Source organism: Schistocerca nitens, chromosome 1 (genome assembly GCF_023898315.1).
Source record: "Schistocerca nitens isolate TAMUIC-IGC-003100 chromosome 1, iqSchNite1.1, whole genome shotgun sequence".
NCBI classification, from domain to species: domain Eukaryota; kingdom Metazoa; phylum Arthropoda; class Insecta; order Orthoptera; family Acrididae; genus Schistocerca; species Schistocerca nitens.
The window spans coordinates 512,184,032-512,199,054 of NC_064614.1; the positions used below are offsets into that span (position 1 = coordinate 512,184,032).

At 39.2% G+C, this 15,023-nt stretch overlaps 1 protein-coding gene across 3 annotated transcripts in view; it reads right to left on the reverse strand.

Moving 5' to 3' along the window:
- LOC126253192 (valine--tRNA ligase-like) overlaps positions 1-15,023 on the reverse strand; it is a 118,378-nt gene that overhangs the window by 54,348 nt on the left and 49,007 nt on the right. For all 3 annotated transcript variants that reach the window (XR_007545918.1, XM_049954362.1, XM_049954373.1), the window contains exon 9: positions 10,460-10,700. Coding sequence is in view for 2 of the 3 variants with exons in the window: in XM_049954362.1 (XP_049810319.1) it covers positions 10,460-10,700 (241 nt within the window). In the remaining variant the exon portion in view is untranslated. The remainder of the gene's footprint in view (positions 1-10,459; positions 10,701-15,023) is intronic.

Sequence of the window (15,023 nt, forward strand, 5' to 3'; positions counted from 1 at the left end):
AAGCTGATATGTGTTTTTTGTGTTTATCTTTTGAATATGGTTCCCAGTCGCTCATACTGATGGTAAAAGTAGACACTGTATTACCATCTTTTTTTTTTTTTTTTTTTTTTTTTTTTAATTATGTTCAGGAATCAGTTGGTTAGTGACTGACTGTGTTTGATCCAGAGACAGCTAAAGGCACAACACTTCCGAGTTAAATATTTGGAATGAGTTACTGAAATAGGATTTGTAGATATTAGTTATTCACTGGGATGTGTATTTTGTTACTGATATGACATTACAACCATAAGCTAGGATGCTCATTCTTCCCCGTGTATTCACATGGAGCTTATGCAAAATTGTATGTAGTTCACAGGGATAAAAGTCACCAACTATGAACAAGAAATGAATGGAAACACTTTTCAGTGGTGGTCTGAGAACTCATTGTTAAATTTTTAAACCACATTTTGTAATTGTAACTGACAATGTCTTTCATCATTCAACAATCTTTCATAAGGTGCCTAGAGAACATAACATTTTTGGCTGGCTGAAGCAAATGAGCATTCACTTATTAGATAATGAGAAAGGCAGGTGAACTATTTGTTTGATACATTTCTGAGAATGACACCATATCACTTCCATTTCAATTGCACAGCTGGGGGGTGTTCAAATGATGGGATGTAAGCCAAATGTGTGCTGGCAGAAGAAGAGCTTATAGCCAGACCTATGACAACGGAGTTGCAATTTGCTGTGAAATACAGGAAGGAAGTAGGAATGCAAGTTTGGGAGACTGTATGTGTAGTACAAATACACTAAGCAACTCATTCCTTTTCTAAATTATGGGAGCAGTTTTAGAAACTGCACAGAAGACAATGAAAGTGATTCTCTGTGTACCCAAAGTGAATCCCTTGATGGCATAAACTTTTACACCAAAAATTAAGACATGCTCTCAAATTCTAGGTCACCGTGCGTCGAGTGTGTTGAGTTTGGACGGAGCATTGAAAACAATGGTTATAAAGAGAAATTGTAACTGTAGTCAGGTATTCTTCAAGGGATGACTGAAATAAGATATAAAACAAAAGTTTCAACTTTTCAACTGAAAAAGAATTTTATGAATAACATTAAATCATGGCAGGAAATATACATTTGCAGCGTAGGTACAGCCTCTGATTAACTTCAGCTCCTCTTCTATGTTACAGGAATATTGGTTATGATGCCATTAACAGCTGACTTTAGCCTGCCAATGGAGACTGTGGTGGGCATTTCATGTTTACCAACACTGGATGCTATTTCACAAGTACCTACCATGAACGGGCCATTATAAAGTGACTAAAGTGGCTTTTAAATAGCACCATGATGAAATGAAACATGTTTGAAAGTCTGTTCTGTATGTTTAGGAGGATGAATGATTATTTTTTGCCATGTACCTCTGATGTAGGTGGCCACAGGTTTTGGACTGAGACCAAAACAGATGAACAAGATATGACACTTCAGCTGAGTATCTGATGTGTTGGAAAAAACTTATCCAAGCAGGTGTAACGTGTGCCCATTGACAAGTTCAGCAGTTATTGCACTGAAGTCATGTCAGAAAGTTATTTGCAAACCCATTATGATAATAAGTGAATATCCTGTTCAGTGAACAGGGCATAGTATTTTAGTGCAGTCTTTAGTTGTTAGAGTAGCCATTTCAATAAACCACTGGTTTGGGGACTGGAAGTCATTCGTCAGATCCTGGTTGCACAAAGTGGTACTCCACAAGCTTCAAATAGGCGGTATTCAAACTGTCTACTTTGGTCTACTGTCGTTGAGTGATACACGAAACCACATAATAGACACATGAAAAGAGGAGCTTTAGCACCTGTTTCTGTTGTGGCATCTTTGCTCCATCAACTTCTGTCAAATGGTACAGATATTCTTCATATGGCAGAACTAGAACAACAACGTCAGTGTCCCCATGTTGAAACTTCTTGTTCAACAAAACAAATACAGAAAGTGGAGCTGAAACAAGGTGGCTTATCCTCTACATCTACCTCTATAAGGCTGCTCTCCAAATCACACTCAAGCACCTGGCAGAGGGTTCATCGAACCACCTTCACGATAGTTCTCCATTATTCCTCTCTCGAACAGTGCATGGAAAAAATGAACACTTATAAACTTCCCGTGCAGGCTTCAATTTCCCTTATTCTATGATGATGATGATCGTTTCTCCCTATGTAGGTCAGTGCTGCCCTTCTCTGAACTTTCTCAATGTACTCTGCTGCTCCTATATGGTAAGGATCCCACACCAGGCAGTTTTACACCAAAAGAGGACGGACAAGCATCGTGTAGGCAGTCTCTTTAGTAGATCTGTTGCATCTTTTAAGCATCCTGCCAATAAAACAGTCTTCGGTTCGGTTCGCCTCTCGGTAGACTCTGGAGTCATGCTGGACATCCACTGGATTCCAATGCCTGATCCATAACTGTGATGCCCATCCACTGCAGCCCTAGGCTGTGTAATTGAAGCCAACACAGCCTGGAGCTGAGAGCCAAGTGTCACCAACTCAGTTAATATCCACACACAGCAGTTACAGTCCCTACCCATAATAAAGACAGTGGAAAACTATACTACAATAACAAACAAATGACTGTCAACACATGCTAAGAAGCTCTGCTGTAGACACTGTCAAAAATGCACACTTGTTGCATTACTAAGCTTTATACTAAGCAACAAAGCTATTGCACTCTTTAACTATGATAAACTCAACAAATGCTTTCTTTGCCGAGAATGTAATGACTTTTACTCTGTATAGTTACAAGCTATGAAGTGAAGTGATGGCCTTATGTCAAAACTCAGGTGTGACAAATGAGTGTACATTCAACACAGTAACATCACAATACAGTTTCAATTTGGTATGGGGAATCTTTATGGAGTTGCAGTTCAGTTGTTGCAGCAGGGCATGACTAAGGTTCCCCAATTACATCTTGAATATGGACAAGAGCTTTAAAAACCAATTCTTTTGTTATGATGTCGATGTAGGTCAAGTTGTCTGTTGGCAATTTTTTTTCATTGTTAATATGTTGACTATCATTGTAAACTGAAGGATGCAGTCGAAGTGTCATACATTATGCAACAATCCTTACTCCAGCTTCTGAAATAGAATGAACTTTGATGGCTTGTGGTTGATAAGAAGTGTTATTTTCCAACCTTCTAGCATATGATGAAACTTATTTATGGAAGCCTAGACTGCATAGAGTTCTTGTCAAATGTTGGCCAGTTCCCCTGCAAGAAAGACAATTTCTGACAGAAGTATGGAAGATGCTGTCACTTATAATTGATTAACTCCTGGAATATGTCTCCAGTCACATTTAATTGTGTGTCCACCATAAGAGATATAAGGGCTTATGCCGAGGAGTGGGCTAACGGTGTTGCTTCTGCAACTGTGGCTTTTTAATTTTACAAAGGCAGTGTCTCTCTAGGTCATCCGCTTTAATGGTTCCCCCACCTCTGAAACAGCCTATCAGAAACTCATTGAGTACCGCAGAATGAAGAGCATAGGTGTGAATAAATTTCCAACAGAAATTAATTAAACCTAAAAATATTTACAACTCACATTTTGCAAACTGTTTTGAAAATGCTTCTAATCTGTCTTGTGGAAGCTGAATTTCTTGCATGTTTATCATGTACCTACTTTTACTCCAAAGATGCAAAGATGAATAATCAAGTGCATAACCTTTGGATATGATCGAAGTACATGAAGATATCACAAATCAAGAGCATAAGTTGTTCTGTCTATGTACAGAAATGTCTATGCAGCATTGTATAACTTGAACAGCAACTGAATGAATTCTGTAAATCCAGATGGTGTGCAGAGAGCAGTTTTTTAAAAGTTTGTTCTGGAGCTACAAGTTCGCAGTGTGTGGTACAACGTAGGTCAGGCATAGTTCAGGTGGTGAGTTGTCAATCACCATGTAACTGCTCACCATTTTTCACTTTCAGTACACACAGAGTGGACATGACCAGCTACTTCCCAAGGATCTGAGGGATTATAGGTTCCTTATGGAAGCACAAAGGAAAAGTCCTGCTTGCCAATCTTCTGGTTTCCTGCAGTCAGTTGGCATGGTATGGCACGGATCATTCAGATGTTGTTACTGTATTTGAGCTGTAGGGTGCAGTGTAAACTTTGAAGCTGGTGAAAGACAAATGATCTCTGCTAACTGGCAAAGTCAATTATGGTACAAGAGCCACCAGCAATTATAAAGTACCTGTGACAGCAGTATGGCATAAATGTTCATGTCTTAACTGTCCATGCCTTATCAAATATGTAGTTGAATGATAAGACTTCACTACATTCTGTGTTATTACTATACAAAGGATAACAACACTTGCACACTGAAGTAGCCTTGCCTAATGCATACAAATGGAAAACTAAATGAGCACAAGGGCTTAAGAAACTCCTGAGGCTCAGAACAGGTCCAATTTAACCACAATAGCACAATACATAAAGTGTAGATCAGTAGCTGATATAAGTAAACAGTCACTGAAAAATAACATAATCTAAAGAGAAAATAGAGGAGGAGGAGGAAATTAGTGTTTAACGTCCCATCGACAACGAGGTCATTAGAGACGGAGTGCAAGCTCGGGTGAGGGAAGGATGGGGAAGGAAATCGGCCATGCCCTTTCAAAGGAACCATCCCGGCATTTGCCTGAAGCGATTTAAGGAAATCACGGAAAACCTAAATCAGGATGGCCGGAGACGGGATTGAACAGTCGTCCTCCCGAATGCGAGTCCAGTGTGCTAACCACTGCGCCACCTCGCTCGGTAGAAAATAAACAAACATACACTGAGGATGCCACAACTGTGGTGAAACATATTTGAGCAAATACAAACATATTTTCTTTGAAGAAAGACATTGTTAGAGATAGAGAGGATCACAAATAAGAACACAGAAATCATAACGAACAATTAATTACAGGAATTTGGTTCCACCAGATTACATGGGAACCCTGTACAGCAGCACTTCCATAATGCAAATCTTTTGGAAAACATAAATTCTAACACAATAAGATGAAAGATATTTATAGAAATTTAGAAAATGAAGCTTTAGTACATTACTAACTTCTCACAAGGGCAATTTCTTCTAGGTACAATCATATTTCAGTTAGGATAATACATGTGAATGCTTGTTGCATTAGCACAAGTCAGTGCATAATGTGTCCAGATAGTTCACTCCTCTGATTGATTTCACTATTTGGTAAGTCAGCCTTTGCAGAAGAAGGATGGAGATGGAACTATTTTAATAAATCTATATCAGTCTTTAAAAAATCAATCCCTTGGGAACATGCAATTTAACAACACACAAAGAGTGTAAAATGCTAGGTGGCACACAAACGATGGAATGAAAATAGAGCACCACTTTCCACATAGTTAAGGTGTTGGACCAAAGCTAAGTACATAAACAGATTATACCAAGTCATATTATGATTGTGTTGTTTTATCAGAACATGAACTACAGCCATGATGGCTACAGCAAGTGAAATGAAAAAGGAAAATGGAAGGTTTTGTATCCCGCCTGGGAGGCGGCGTGTGGGTAGGAATGAGAAAAGGTAATAAAAGTCGGTACTGCAAGAACGTGGTTTACTGGTGCAAAAACAAGGTGATAAACAATTACATAACTTTGTACATAGGTGCAATGCTGAAGCAAAGTGTCCTGGCTGGCTGCACCTGACCAAAAGGGCTGCAGCAGTCACGGAGTTCGTAGACCTCGACAGCACCGGCTAGAGGGCGCTGTCGTCGGTGTCTCTCATAGTGCCAACTTGAGAAACTATTCCGTGGCATCATTGCTATCGATACCACAGAAGGTATGGCAACGTAAAGAGAAGGGAGGAACACAGACAGAGAGAGAGAGAGAGAGAGAGAGAGAGAGAGAGAGAGAGAGATCAATGAAAGGGAACTTGGCTTTAGAGCAGTTATCCTGGTGCGAGTAGGAGAAGTAGACTGTTGCATTCTGCATTTAGTGGATAGTGATTTAGGTAGATTTAGGGGCAAGGCAGCACAATGAAGAGAGGAACACTGCTAATTAAAATCATGCAGAAATTAGCTCCACAGACCTGCAATCTAACTATAGTAAAGGGAGAGAGTGAAGTGTAAGAGCTAACAGGAGGAGCTAGATGGCTATGTGATACAGGTCTAGGACCTGGGTCTTTTACTTGGATATTACCTGTGAGACAAGGGATCAGAAGTAAGCAATATAAAAGGGTGGGTCAGAATGTTTTGTAGATTCAGTAGTTATTGGAATACCACTTGGGAGAAGGTGGGATGGATTTGGGGAGCATATTCTTCATTTCAGCACATTATGAAAAATAGTTCAATTCTTGTAAAGAGTAGTTCAGCTGTTCCAGTTTGGGATGATACTGGATAATATGGGACTGCTCCTTCATTCCTTGGCAACTCTTTCAAGAGTGGTAGTTATCAATGTTAACCACTTATTTTATGACACCTGGTGGTCGAATGGGGCAGTAGTTTTTGTTGCGAGTCATACAGTTAGTTGAGGGAGTTTTCCTTAGATGGCTTGACATTGGATACCATCCATTTTGCTTTCAGTACAATACAATTTGTTTATTGGCTGGCAGCGGTTTCACACAGTTTAAGTGCTGTACGTTTTGAAGATGAAATTTGGCATGTATTTACCACTTTTATTTTCAAGCAAGTATTTTCATAATTAAATTAAGTTCATGCTAATGAGCTTCAGTGCAACAGTTATGTGAAGCAAGTTTATATATTTCATATTTTTGTTACCCTAATCTCAGTTAGTGCTGCTAACCACTGTGCCTCTAGGATACAACTTTCATCCAGTATGGTTAGAAAAAGTCTTAGTTACAATGAAATTCGAAAACTTCTTTTTGAGGACCTTCTATCAGACTCAGATAGAGAAACAACTTTGTTTCAGAACTCTGATAGTGACCCTATATGAACCTGACTGTGATGATATTATATTATGACATTCCAAAGAAAGAAGGAATGAATCAGATGGTAATTTACAGAAATGTAAAATTTAAACGGTACACAAGGGACAAGCCCTGTGAAGAGAAATTTTAAAATAGGATGCTGTGTGATGAATTTGCATATGATCTGAAGTTTCACATTTATAGTAGGAAATTAGCTAAAGAGAAGTCTGAAATGGAACAGGGTGCATGGGTAGTGAGAGATTTATGTGAAGAATTTTGTGGTAAAATTTTTATTGCTTTATGGATAATTTGTTCACATCTTATAATCTCTTCATCCTACTAACAGCCAAGAAAATGTTTGCAGTTGGAACTGTGAATTCTACACATAAATTCTTCCCAAAACCAAAGGAAGATAAAAGGATGAAACAAGGGGACTTTGACAGCAGAATCAGCTATCATGGTGTACCATGTGGATGGACAAACAAACTGTGAACCTGATGCATGATCCAAGTGACACCACAAGTGATACAGGAACATGATTTTTGCTTGCGTATCATGTTATTTCTGGAAACCCACAATCTACTCTGTAGGAATCAACATGGATTCCGGAAACAGCGATCATGTGAGGCCCAACCCGCTTTATTTGTTCATGAGACCCAGAAAATTTAGATACAGGCTCCCAGGTAGATGCCATTTTCCTTGAATTTCGGAAGGCGTACAGTTCCGCACTGTCGCCTGATAAACAAAGTAAGAGCCTACGGAATATCAGACCAGCTGTGTGGCTGGATTGAAGAGTTTTTAGCAAACAGAACACAGCATGTTGTTCTCAATGGAGAGACATCTACAGACGTTAAAGTAACCCCTGGTGTGCAACAGAGGAGTGTTATGGGACCATTGTTTTTCACAATATATATAAATGACCTAGTAGGTAGTGTCGGAAGTTCCATGCGGCTTTTCGTGGATGATGCTGTAGTATACAGAGAAGTTGCAGCATTAGAAAATTGCAGAAAATTCAGGAAGATCTGCAGCGGATAGGCACTTGGTGCATGGAGTGGCAACTGGCCCTTAACATAGACAAATGTAATGTATTGCGAATACACAGAAAGAAGGATCCTTTATTGTATGATTATATGATAGCAGAACAAACACTGGAAGCAGTTACTTCTGTAAAATATCTGGGCATATGCGTACAGAACGATTTGAAGTGGAATGATCATATAAAATTAACTGTTAGTAAGGCAGGTGCCAGGTTGAGATTCATTGGGAGAGTCCTTAGAAAATTTAATCCATCAACAAAGGAGGTCGCTTACAATAACACTCATTCAACCTATACTTGAGTATTGCTCATCAGTGTGGGATCCGTACTAGGTCAGGTTGACAGAGGAGATAGAGGAGATCCAAAGAAGAGTGGCGCGTTTTGTCACAGGGTTATTTGGTAAGTGTGATAGTGTTACGGAGATGTTTAGCAAACTCAAGTGGCAGACTGCAAGAGAGGTGCTCTGCATCGCGGTGTAGCTTGCTGTCCAGGTTTCGAGAGGGTGTGTTTCTGGATGAGGTATTGAATATATTGCTTCCCACTACTTATACCTCCCAAGGAGATCACAAATGTAAAATTAGAGAGATTCGAGCATGTATGGAGGCTTTCTGGCAGTTTTTCTTCCCACGAACTATACGTGACAGGAACAGGAAAGGGAGGTAATGACAGTGGCACCTAACGTGCCCTCCGCCACACACCGTTGGGTGGCTTGCGGAGTATAAATGTAGATGTAGATGTAGAAGGGAAAAGATGCATCAACTACTGTAATGGTATGCCCTTGTGTACTGAGTAACTATAATACATTAGAAGCATTAGTTTTGTTGACAATTCTGATCATCGAAAGTGAGAGACTGGTTGTGACTGCAAAGATTTCTAAGAAAGTGTAGAAAGGACTGCATGACAAAGTGATTGTCCACAGCAATAATATAAGTCAAGAACAGAACAGCATAACTCTCAGTAAACATAAACCACATGTAGACAAACACATCATATTGGAAGGTAGTATACACCAGCCAAAACAAGTCACATATAGACGACGTACGATATGCAGCACAAGTGCTGTTCCTGTTAGAACACAGTGAATGCTTTCAACATGTAACGTCTTTGTCTCAGATAAGGCAAAACTTGCTTTCAGAGATTTCATTCCCAAAAATAAAGTACTTGATCGGGTTGTGTAAACACTTTCCAAAGAAATATTTTTCTATTTACCTTTCAAAAAATGTCAACAAATAAATAGACAGTGAGTATTATGGCAGGTTGTTATCAGCGGTAACAATTTAATTGGGTGTAATTAAAAAATTAAGCAAAAGATTGTAAAACTGTACTAAAATAAATTGTTTCGTTTGTTAAGAAGTTTTATAATTTTGACAAATCATGTTTTCCTTTAATAAAATGTTTCTGCTCTCAGATAGTTATAGGGTACAGTTGGAGTATTAGGAATATGGAAGTATATGATATAGGAGAACTTTTTGTGAAAAAAGTGCAGATGAAAGTAATTGTCTGTGAAGATGGTAATAAGATAAACACCTTGAAAGAGTATTGGGGGAAACAGATATGAGACTGAATGTAAAGACCATGGGGTAGTAGGGATAAGTCTTAGCATTGTGACCAGATCATAAATGTATCATAAATGAACATGAACCAGGTAATGGTTTTTTTGATTCAGGACACCAGCAAGCATTCTGCTGGTGGCCATAAACAGATTGTTGCATAAGGACATCAGGTGAGTTCCCAAGACTGTGGTGCAGATTTGTTTTACCTAACACAGTAGTTGTGTTTGATGATGGCAAGACCATGAGCATCTGGAATACTTGTGGGCAGGTAGTTTAAGAATGGAATTCTTTTGATGAATATATGATCTGTGACAATGAATTTGAATTTCTGCTTTTGGACAATGTCAGTAGTGCAGCAGCCAGGTTTACATTATTAGAAAGCCTCATTGTATTTATTGAGCGGCTCAATACTGTATTTATTGAGCGGCTCAATACTGTATTAAAACTGCTTGCAACAAACATTTGCATTGAGCATGAGATGACACCTGTTTTCTTGCAATAGTTACATCACTGAAGCATACAACAATGGAACAGAACTGTTTGCTGTCCACTACAATAGAGGACTGTGTATTCCAAATGGAAGAGATACAAACTGTAGAAGTGTGGGTACTCATCAGTTTACTAGAGATGAACATAGACTAAATATTCACAACAACTGAGATTGCCATGAGGCTTCATATTTGGGAAGGGATAAAGTAAATTACATTCATCAATTGCTGGACATTCATATGACACAAAGTGACAGGCTCCATATTTATAAAATCTTGACTCCCATGTGACCCACGAAGAAGATAGCACTGTAGATGGAGCCATATCCTAATTATGTCCATCTTTCACAGTTGTGCATCTGGCTAATTCTCAAACTTGAAGTTTTACGATAGCATGAAGTTAAAAAGCAAATCACAAAATTCTTTATATGTTAACATACAGTTGCCAAACAAATATCAAATACTTATCAATCTGTACCTGGTGTGGCCAACCAAGAGCAGAAAATGGTAATAGTGCTGATGAGAACCATGTATCTAACACATCCTCTTCTTGAATTACAGACACATCTTTCAAACCACATCTCAAAATTACTGCTGCTTCTTTCCATGCCTCTTCAATATTTCTTGCTGCAATCCATGTAGAATTGTTATCCATTGTTTGGCACTTGTAAAGGGGGATCTGGTGTCCCCACCACAATTGTCGTGATATACACCAATCTCTGTAAAAATGAAAAATGTATGTAATATTCAGTATTATTCATTAATACTCATTTAAAAACATAACAGGAAGCTTTCTAGAAATAAGTACATGTGACTTGTATTATTTATTTTATGTCATCAACACAATTTTAAAATGTTTAAGCAATGTAAATTTTATCAATGAAATGGTCTTCAATTGTCTGCAGTTCCTTCTATTCTTTAACTGATACACACAATATTTGAATGCAGTGTTCTTTTTCTTTCCTGGTGAGAGACCCATAATAGTGTACAGTCTGCTTTGTTCTCGACATTTTTTACTTTATATCTGTGGAGTATATCTTCCACTTCACTTTAAAACACTTTAACATGAATGACTGATGTGTGAAGATGCTGAAAGAACTAAACTGAGAAATACTTGAAGATAGATGCAAACTACTCTGTGGAAACCTAGTCAGAAAGTTTCTAAAACCAACTTTAAGTGATGAACCTATGAATAAACAGAGTGTCCATAAAGTCCCTTTACAACTTCTATATTTTATTACAATGGCAGTTGTTGAAACATTTTAACAACATTTTTTTATTGTAATCAGTGTTTAGAAAAGTTTTTTTGACAGTGTTTAATAGTCCTCTATATGGCCACCTTTAGTTGCACGAAGCACATCAAGATGGTACTCGATTTCTTGCCATGTTCGCTGTAGCATAGCGTCATCAATGGTTGCAATGGTGTTACGAATCCTTTGCTTCAAGTCAGCAAAGTCCCATATCTGTGTTTGGTACATGATATCTTCTACACACCTCCATAAAAAAAAATCCAAGGGAGTGATATCTGGCGAACACAGTGGCGAAGGAATTGGCCCATCCCTCCCAATCCATATGCCAGGAAATGTTTCACTGAGGAACAGACGAACACACAGTCCCCAATGAGGTGGTGCATTATCTTGCTGGAAAATGATAGTTCATTGTAAGTCAATCAATTATGGTGCTAAATATTCGGTCAGAAGGTTGAGGTAAACATCTGCAGTAACTGTTGACTCGTTGAAGAAAAATGGACCAATTATTTGGTTGCACATGATTCCACACTATACATTCACATTTGAACTATCCCAGTAAAGCTCCCAAGTCACACGGAGGTGCTCAGATCCCCAGATTCACACATTGCATTTGTTTAATGTCCAAGAAACATGAAAAGTTGCCTCGTCACTGAAACAAACTCACTTGAGGAATGCTTCACCCTCTGAAAGGCGTTCCAGCATGTTGAGTACAAACTCTGTCCATTTTGGCTTGTCATTTGGCTCAAGTGTCTGTAACAGTTGCACTTTGTAACCGTACAACCATAAGTTCTTGTGGAGGACCTTATGCACAGTTGAATGTGGTGGTTGAAACTGTCTGGCAGCAGTGCGGATGGACTTCATAGTGAACGAGTGAAGATGTTTAAAATGCGATTGACGTTTTCCTTGGATGTTCTTGGTCACCCGCTCCTCCCTTTATCCAACACTGTCCCTGACTCAATAAATATTGTGTGTCGTGCATGGATTGAAGGGCGTGATGGTGAATCTCTTCCATGCTTCGTTCTGAAGTTTCGTTGAGTCTGAACATACGATTTTGTCTCAATAAACCAGGGCACACATTGTGCCTTGCTGTCACCAGAAAATTTCTGAATTAGTTTTACAGCAGTTCATGAGCATTCACAGTGGAAACTAGACAGTACAATCACCCACCATTATACAGATTTGGAAAGGTAAGCACAGAATGGCACTGACCCCAACAAGAGATGAATCACACTTCACAATAGAGTGCCCGTTAGATTTTATATTGTCTATGCAGAGGAATTGACATTAATTTTATCATCAGTTTACTGTAGGTTGTCAGATCAAAAGAGTTGGGATAGTACTGATCTGGATTCTGTAGTTTCATCCTCAGTAGCTCCAATCTTGATCTCCTTGAAGCTAAAAGTTTTACAACTCATTCCCAAGGTACAGAGTTGCAAGTATAAGCTCGTAACTGGGGTAATACACGGCACTCTGCCTGGGCATACCAAGTTGTAAATAGCAAGTGTTCTAATATCTGAAAAACTAAACCAACTGAAACTATACGCAAGCCAAATATTCAACAGTACATGTAATATGTCAAGACAGCAAATTGAGAGAGGGAGATACCCCTAAACAAGCTACTGTTTACATGTGACTGAATATTAGCAGGTCTGACCACTAACCTTGCAAGCAAACATCTGAACTGAGTCATTGACGACTTTACCTTTGGACACAGATGGCATGGGCATGCTCCATCAGTGGTTGTCGTACCCAGTCCGCATCGTCCACTACATGTCATTATCAGCAGGCACAGATACCATATCCCCCTCCCTTTTAATGGGCATGTAACAACGGCAGTGCCCAGGGCTACCTCTTAAATGTTTAGGTAGGGGAGAGAGAGAGAGAGAGAGAGAGAGAGAGAGAGAGAGAGAGAGAGATGCCGGAACTCCAGCCAACGATTCCATACAAACATCTGTATCCTCATGGTTGGCTCAAAATACAACACTTATTCGACATGTTCAATGGACTGCTGAGATCAGAGGTAGCAGTTCAAGCTTCATTGGTCGCTCTTCCAGCACTGTGAAAGATGAACACTGCTGTGACCACGGGTAATAAATATGGTGCGAGGGTGGAAAGTCCCCTTGCCTTATATGCTGAGGAGAAATACTGGCATTATCCGTACAGGTTGTAGGTCCAGGAGTTGGCCCCTTAGGTGGCAGCTGGCTATGCTCATGTCATGGTTTATTTTGGTTCCTGTGTCTCATACACCTATTGTCTCCAACGATGACCTCAAGAAGTTGCTGACCCCTGTGTTGGACTATCGCCCCTTCTGTCCACCCCAGCCAACGCCCAAATGTGCGGCCTACACCAACATAACCTTCTGGAAACGGAGCGTAAAACATGACTTCTGGGGCTGGGGATAGGATGCAAGAGATCCAAAAACATACGGAGCCATCATACGTGCAGAAGCTCCACTAGACTATGCCCAATAGGTGATGTGGTACATGGCTAGAAAGTGCGAAATAAGGGCTTCCAGCTGCATGGAATTTTGGCTATGAGACAAAGTCAGTTGTGTGGAAGACTAAGTCTAAAAGATCTATGTATCCAAAACACAGGAATAAACCTGTTGTTATACGAAATTCCTTGGTTACTCATTGTAGTAAACCCAAGTGACTTCATTAAGTCTATATTGAGGAGAAGAGAATGGACAAGTGTTCTGCAGGACCGGAAGACATATAAGTTCATCCTGCTGGATCATCGTACATGGTGACAATCTTATAAAAATAATTCTGCATCAGGAAAATAAGTCAGTGCCAAGAATATCTAGCGGCTTCGGAAACATGAAAATTATCCATCACAAATTTGAAGATATCACATACCAAGAAGCATACTTGAAGAGAGGGGCATTTTAACCTCTATCAATGAGAACCAACATAAGCAACAAGACAAAATACTAAACTAACAAGAAAAAAATTAGCAGTCTTCATTTCAAGTAAAAGCACTGACATACAGTGTTCAAGGCTTAGCAACTGTACAAAACTAAAATTACAGAAGAGATTGCCTGGACATCAAAAAACATACTACATACAGTTGAAAAAGAAGAACCAAACAATTTATTACCAATTGACGAGAAAAATTATGAAGAAATTCTGCTCAGGAGTCCAATTAACAAGATATGAAATGTATTTGCAGTTGCAAATACAGACAACTGTCAGTTGTATAATGGAATAATGATGATTAAAATTTGCTCTGGACCAGGATTTCCTGCTTATCATGAGCAGTTGTCTTACCACTAAGTTACTTGAAAATGCCCAATCATCAGACCTGAACTTTCGTATGTCATCAATCATGTGTCTACAACCTGCACTCGTTCCTCCATTATATATATATTCCCTTATATGGGAGACATTGTAATTGAAAGTCGCTTGCCTGGTGTCGGTGGATACATACTTATTTATTCACCAACATCGGGCAAGTGACTTTCAATTAAAATGTCTGCCCTATAAGGGAATATACATAATGGATATAGAAGTGTAGGTTGTAGACGCATGGTTGAAGACGCATGGTTGAAGACATACGGAAGTTTAGGTCTGGTCGTGGGACATGCTCAGATAGCTTAATGGTAAGGGAACCACTCATGATAAGCGGGAAATCTGGGTTCGAGTCCCGGTCTAGCACAAATTTTTATTCCACTATACAGCTGATGGTTGTCCATATCTGCAACTGAGAATACATTTCATGTAATTCATATGGCTGTAGTCACTGCAGGGAATACTGCATCATACTTCTGACAAACACAGGCACTCAATCTCA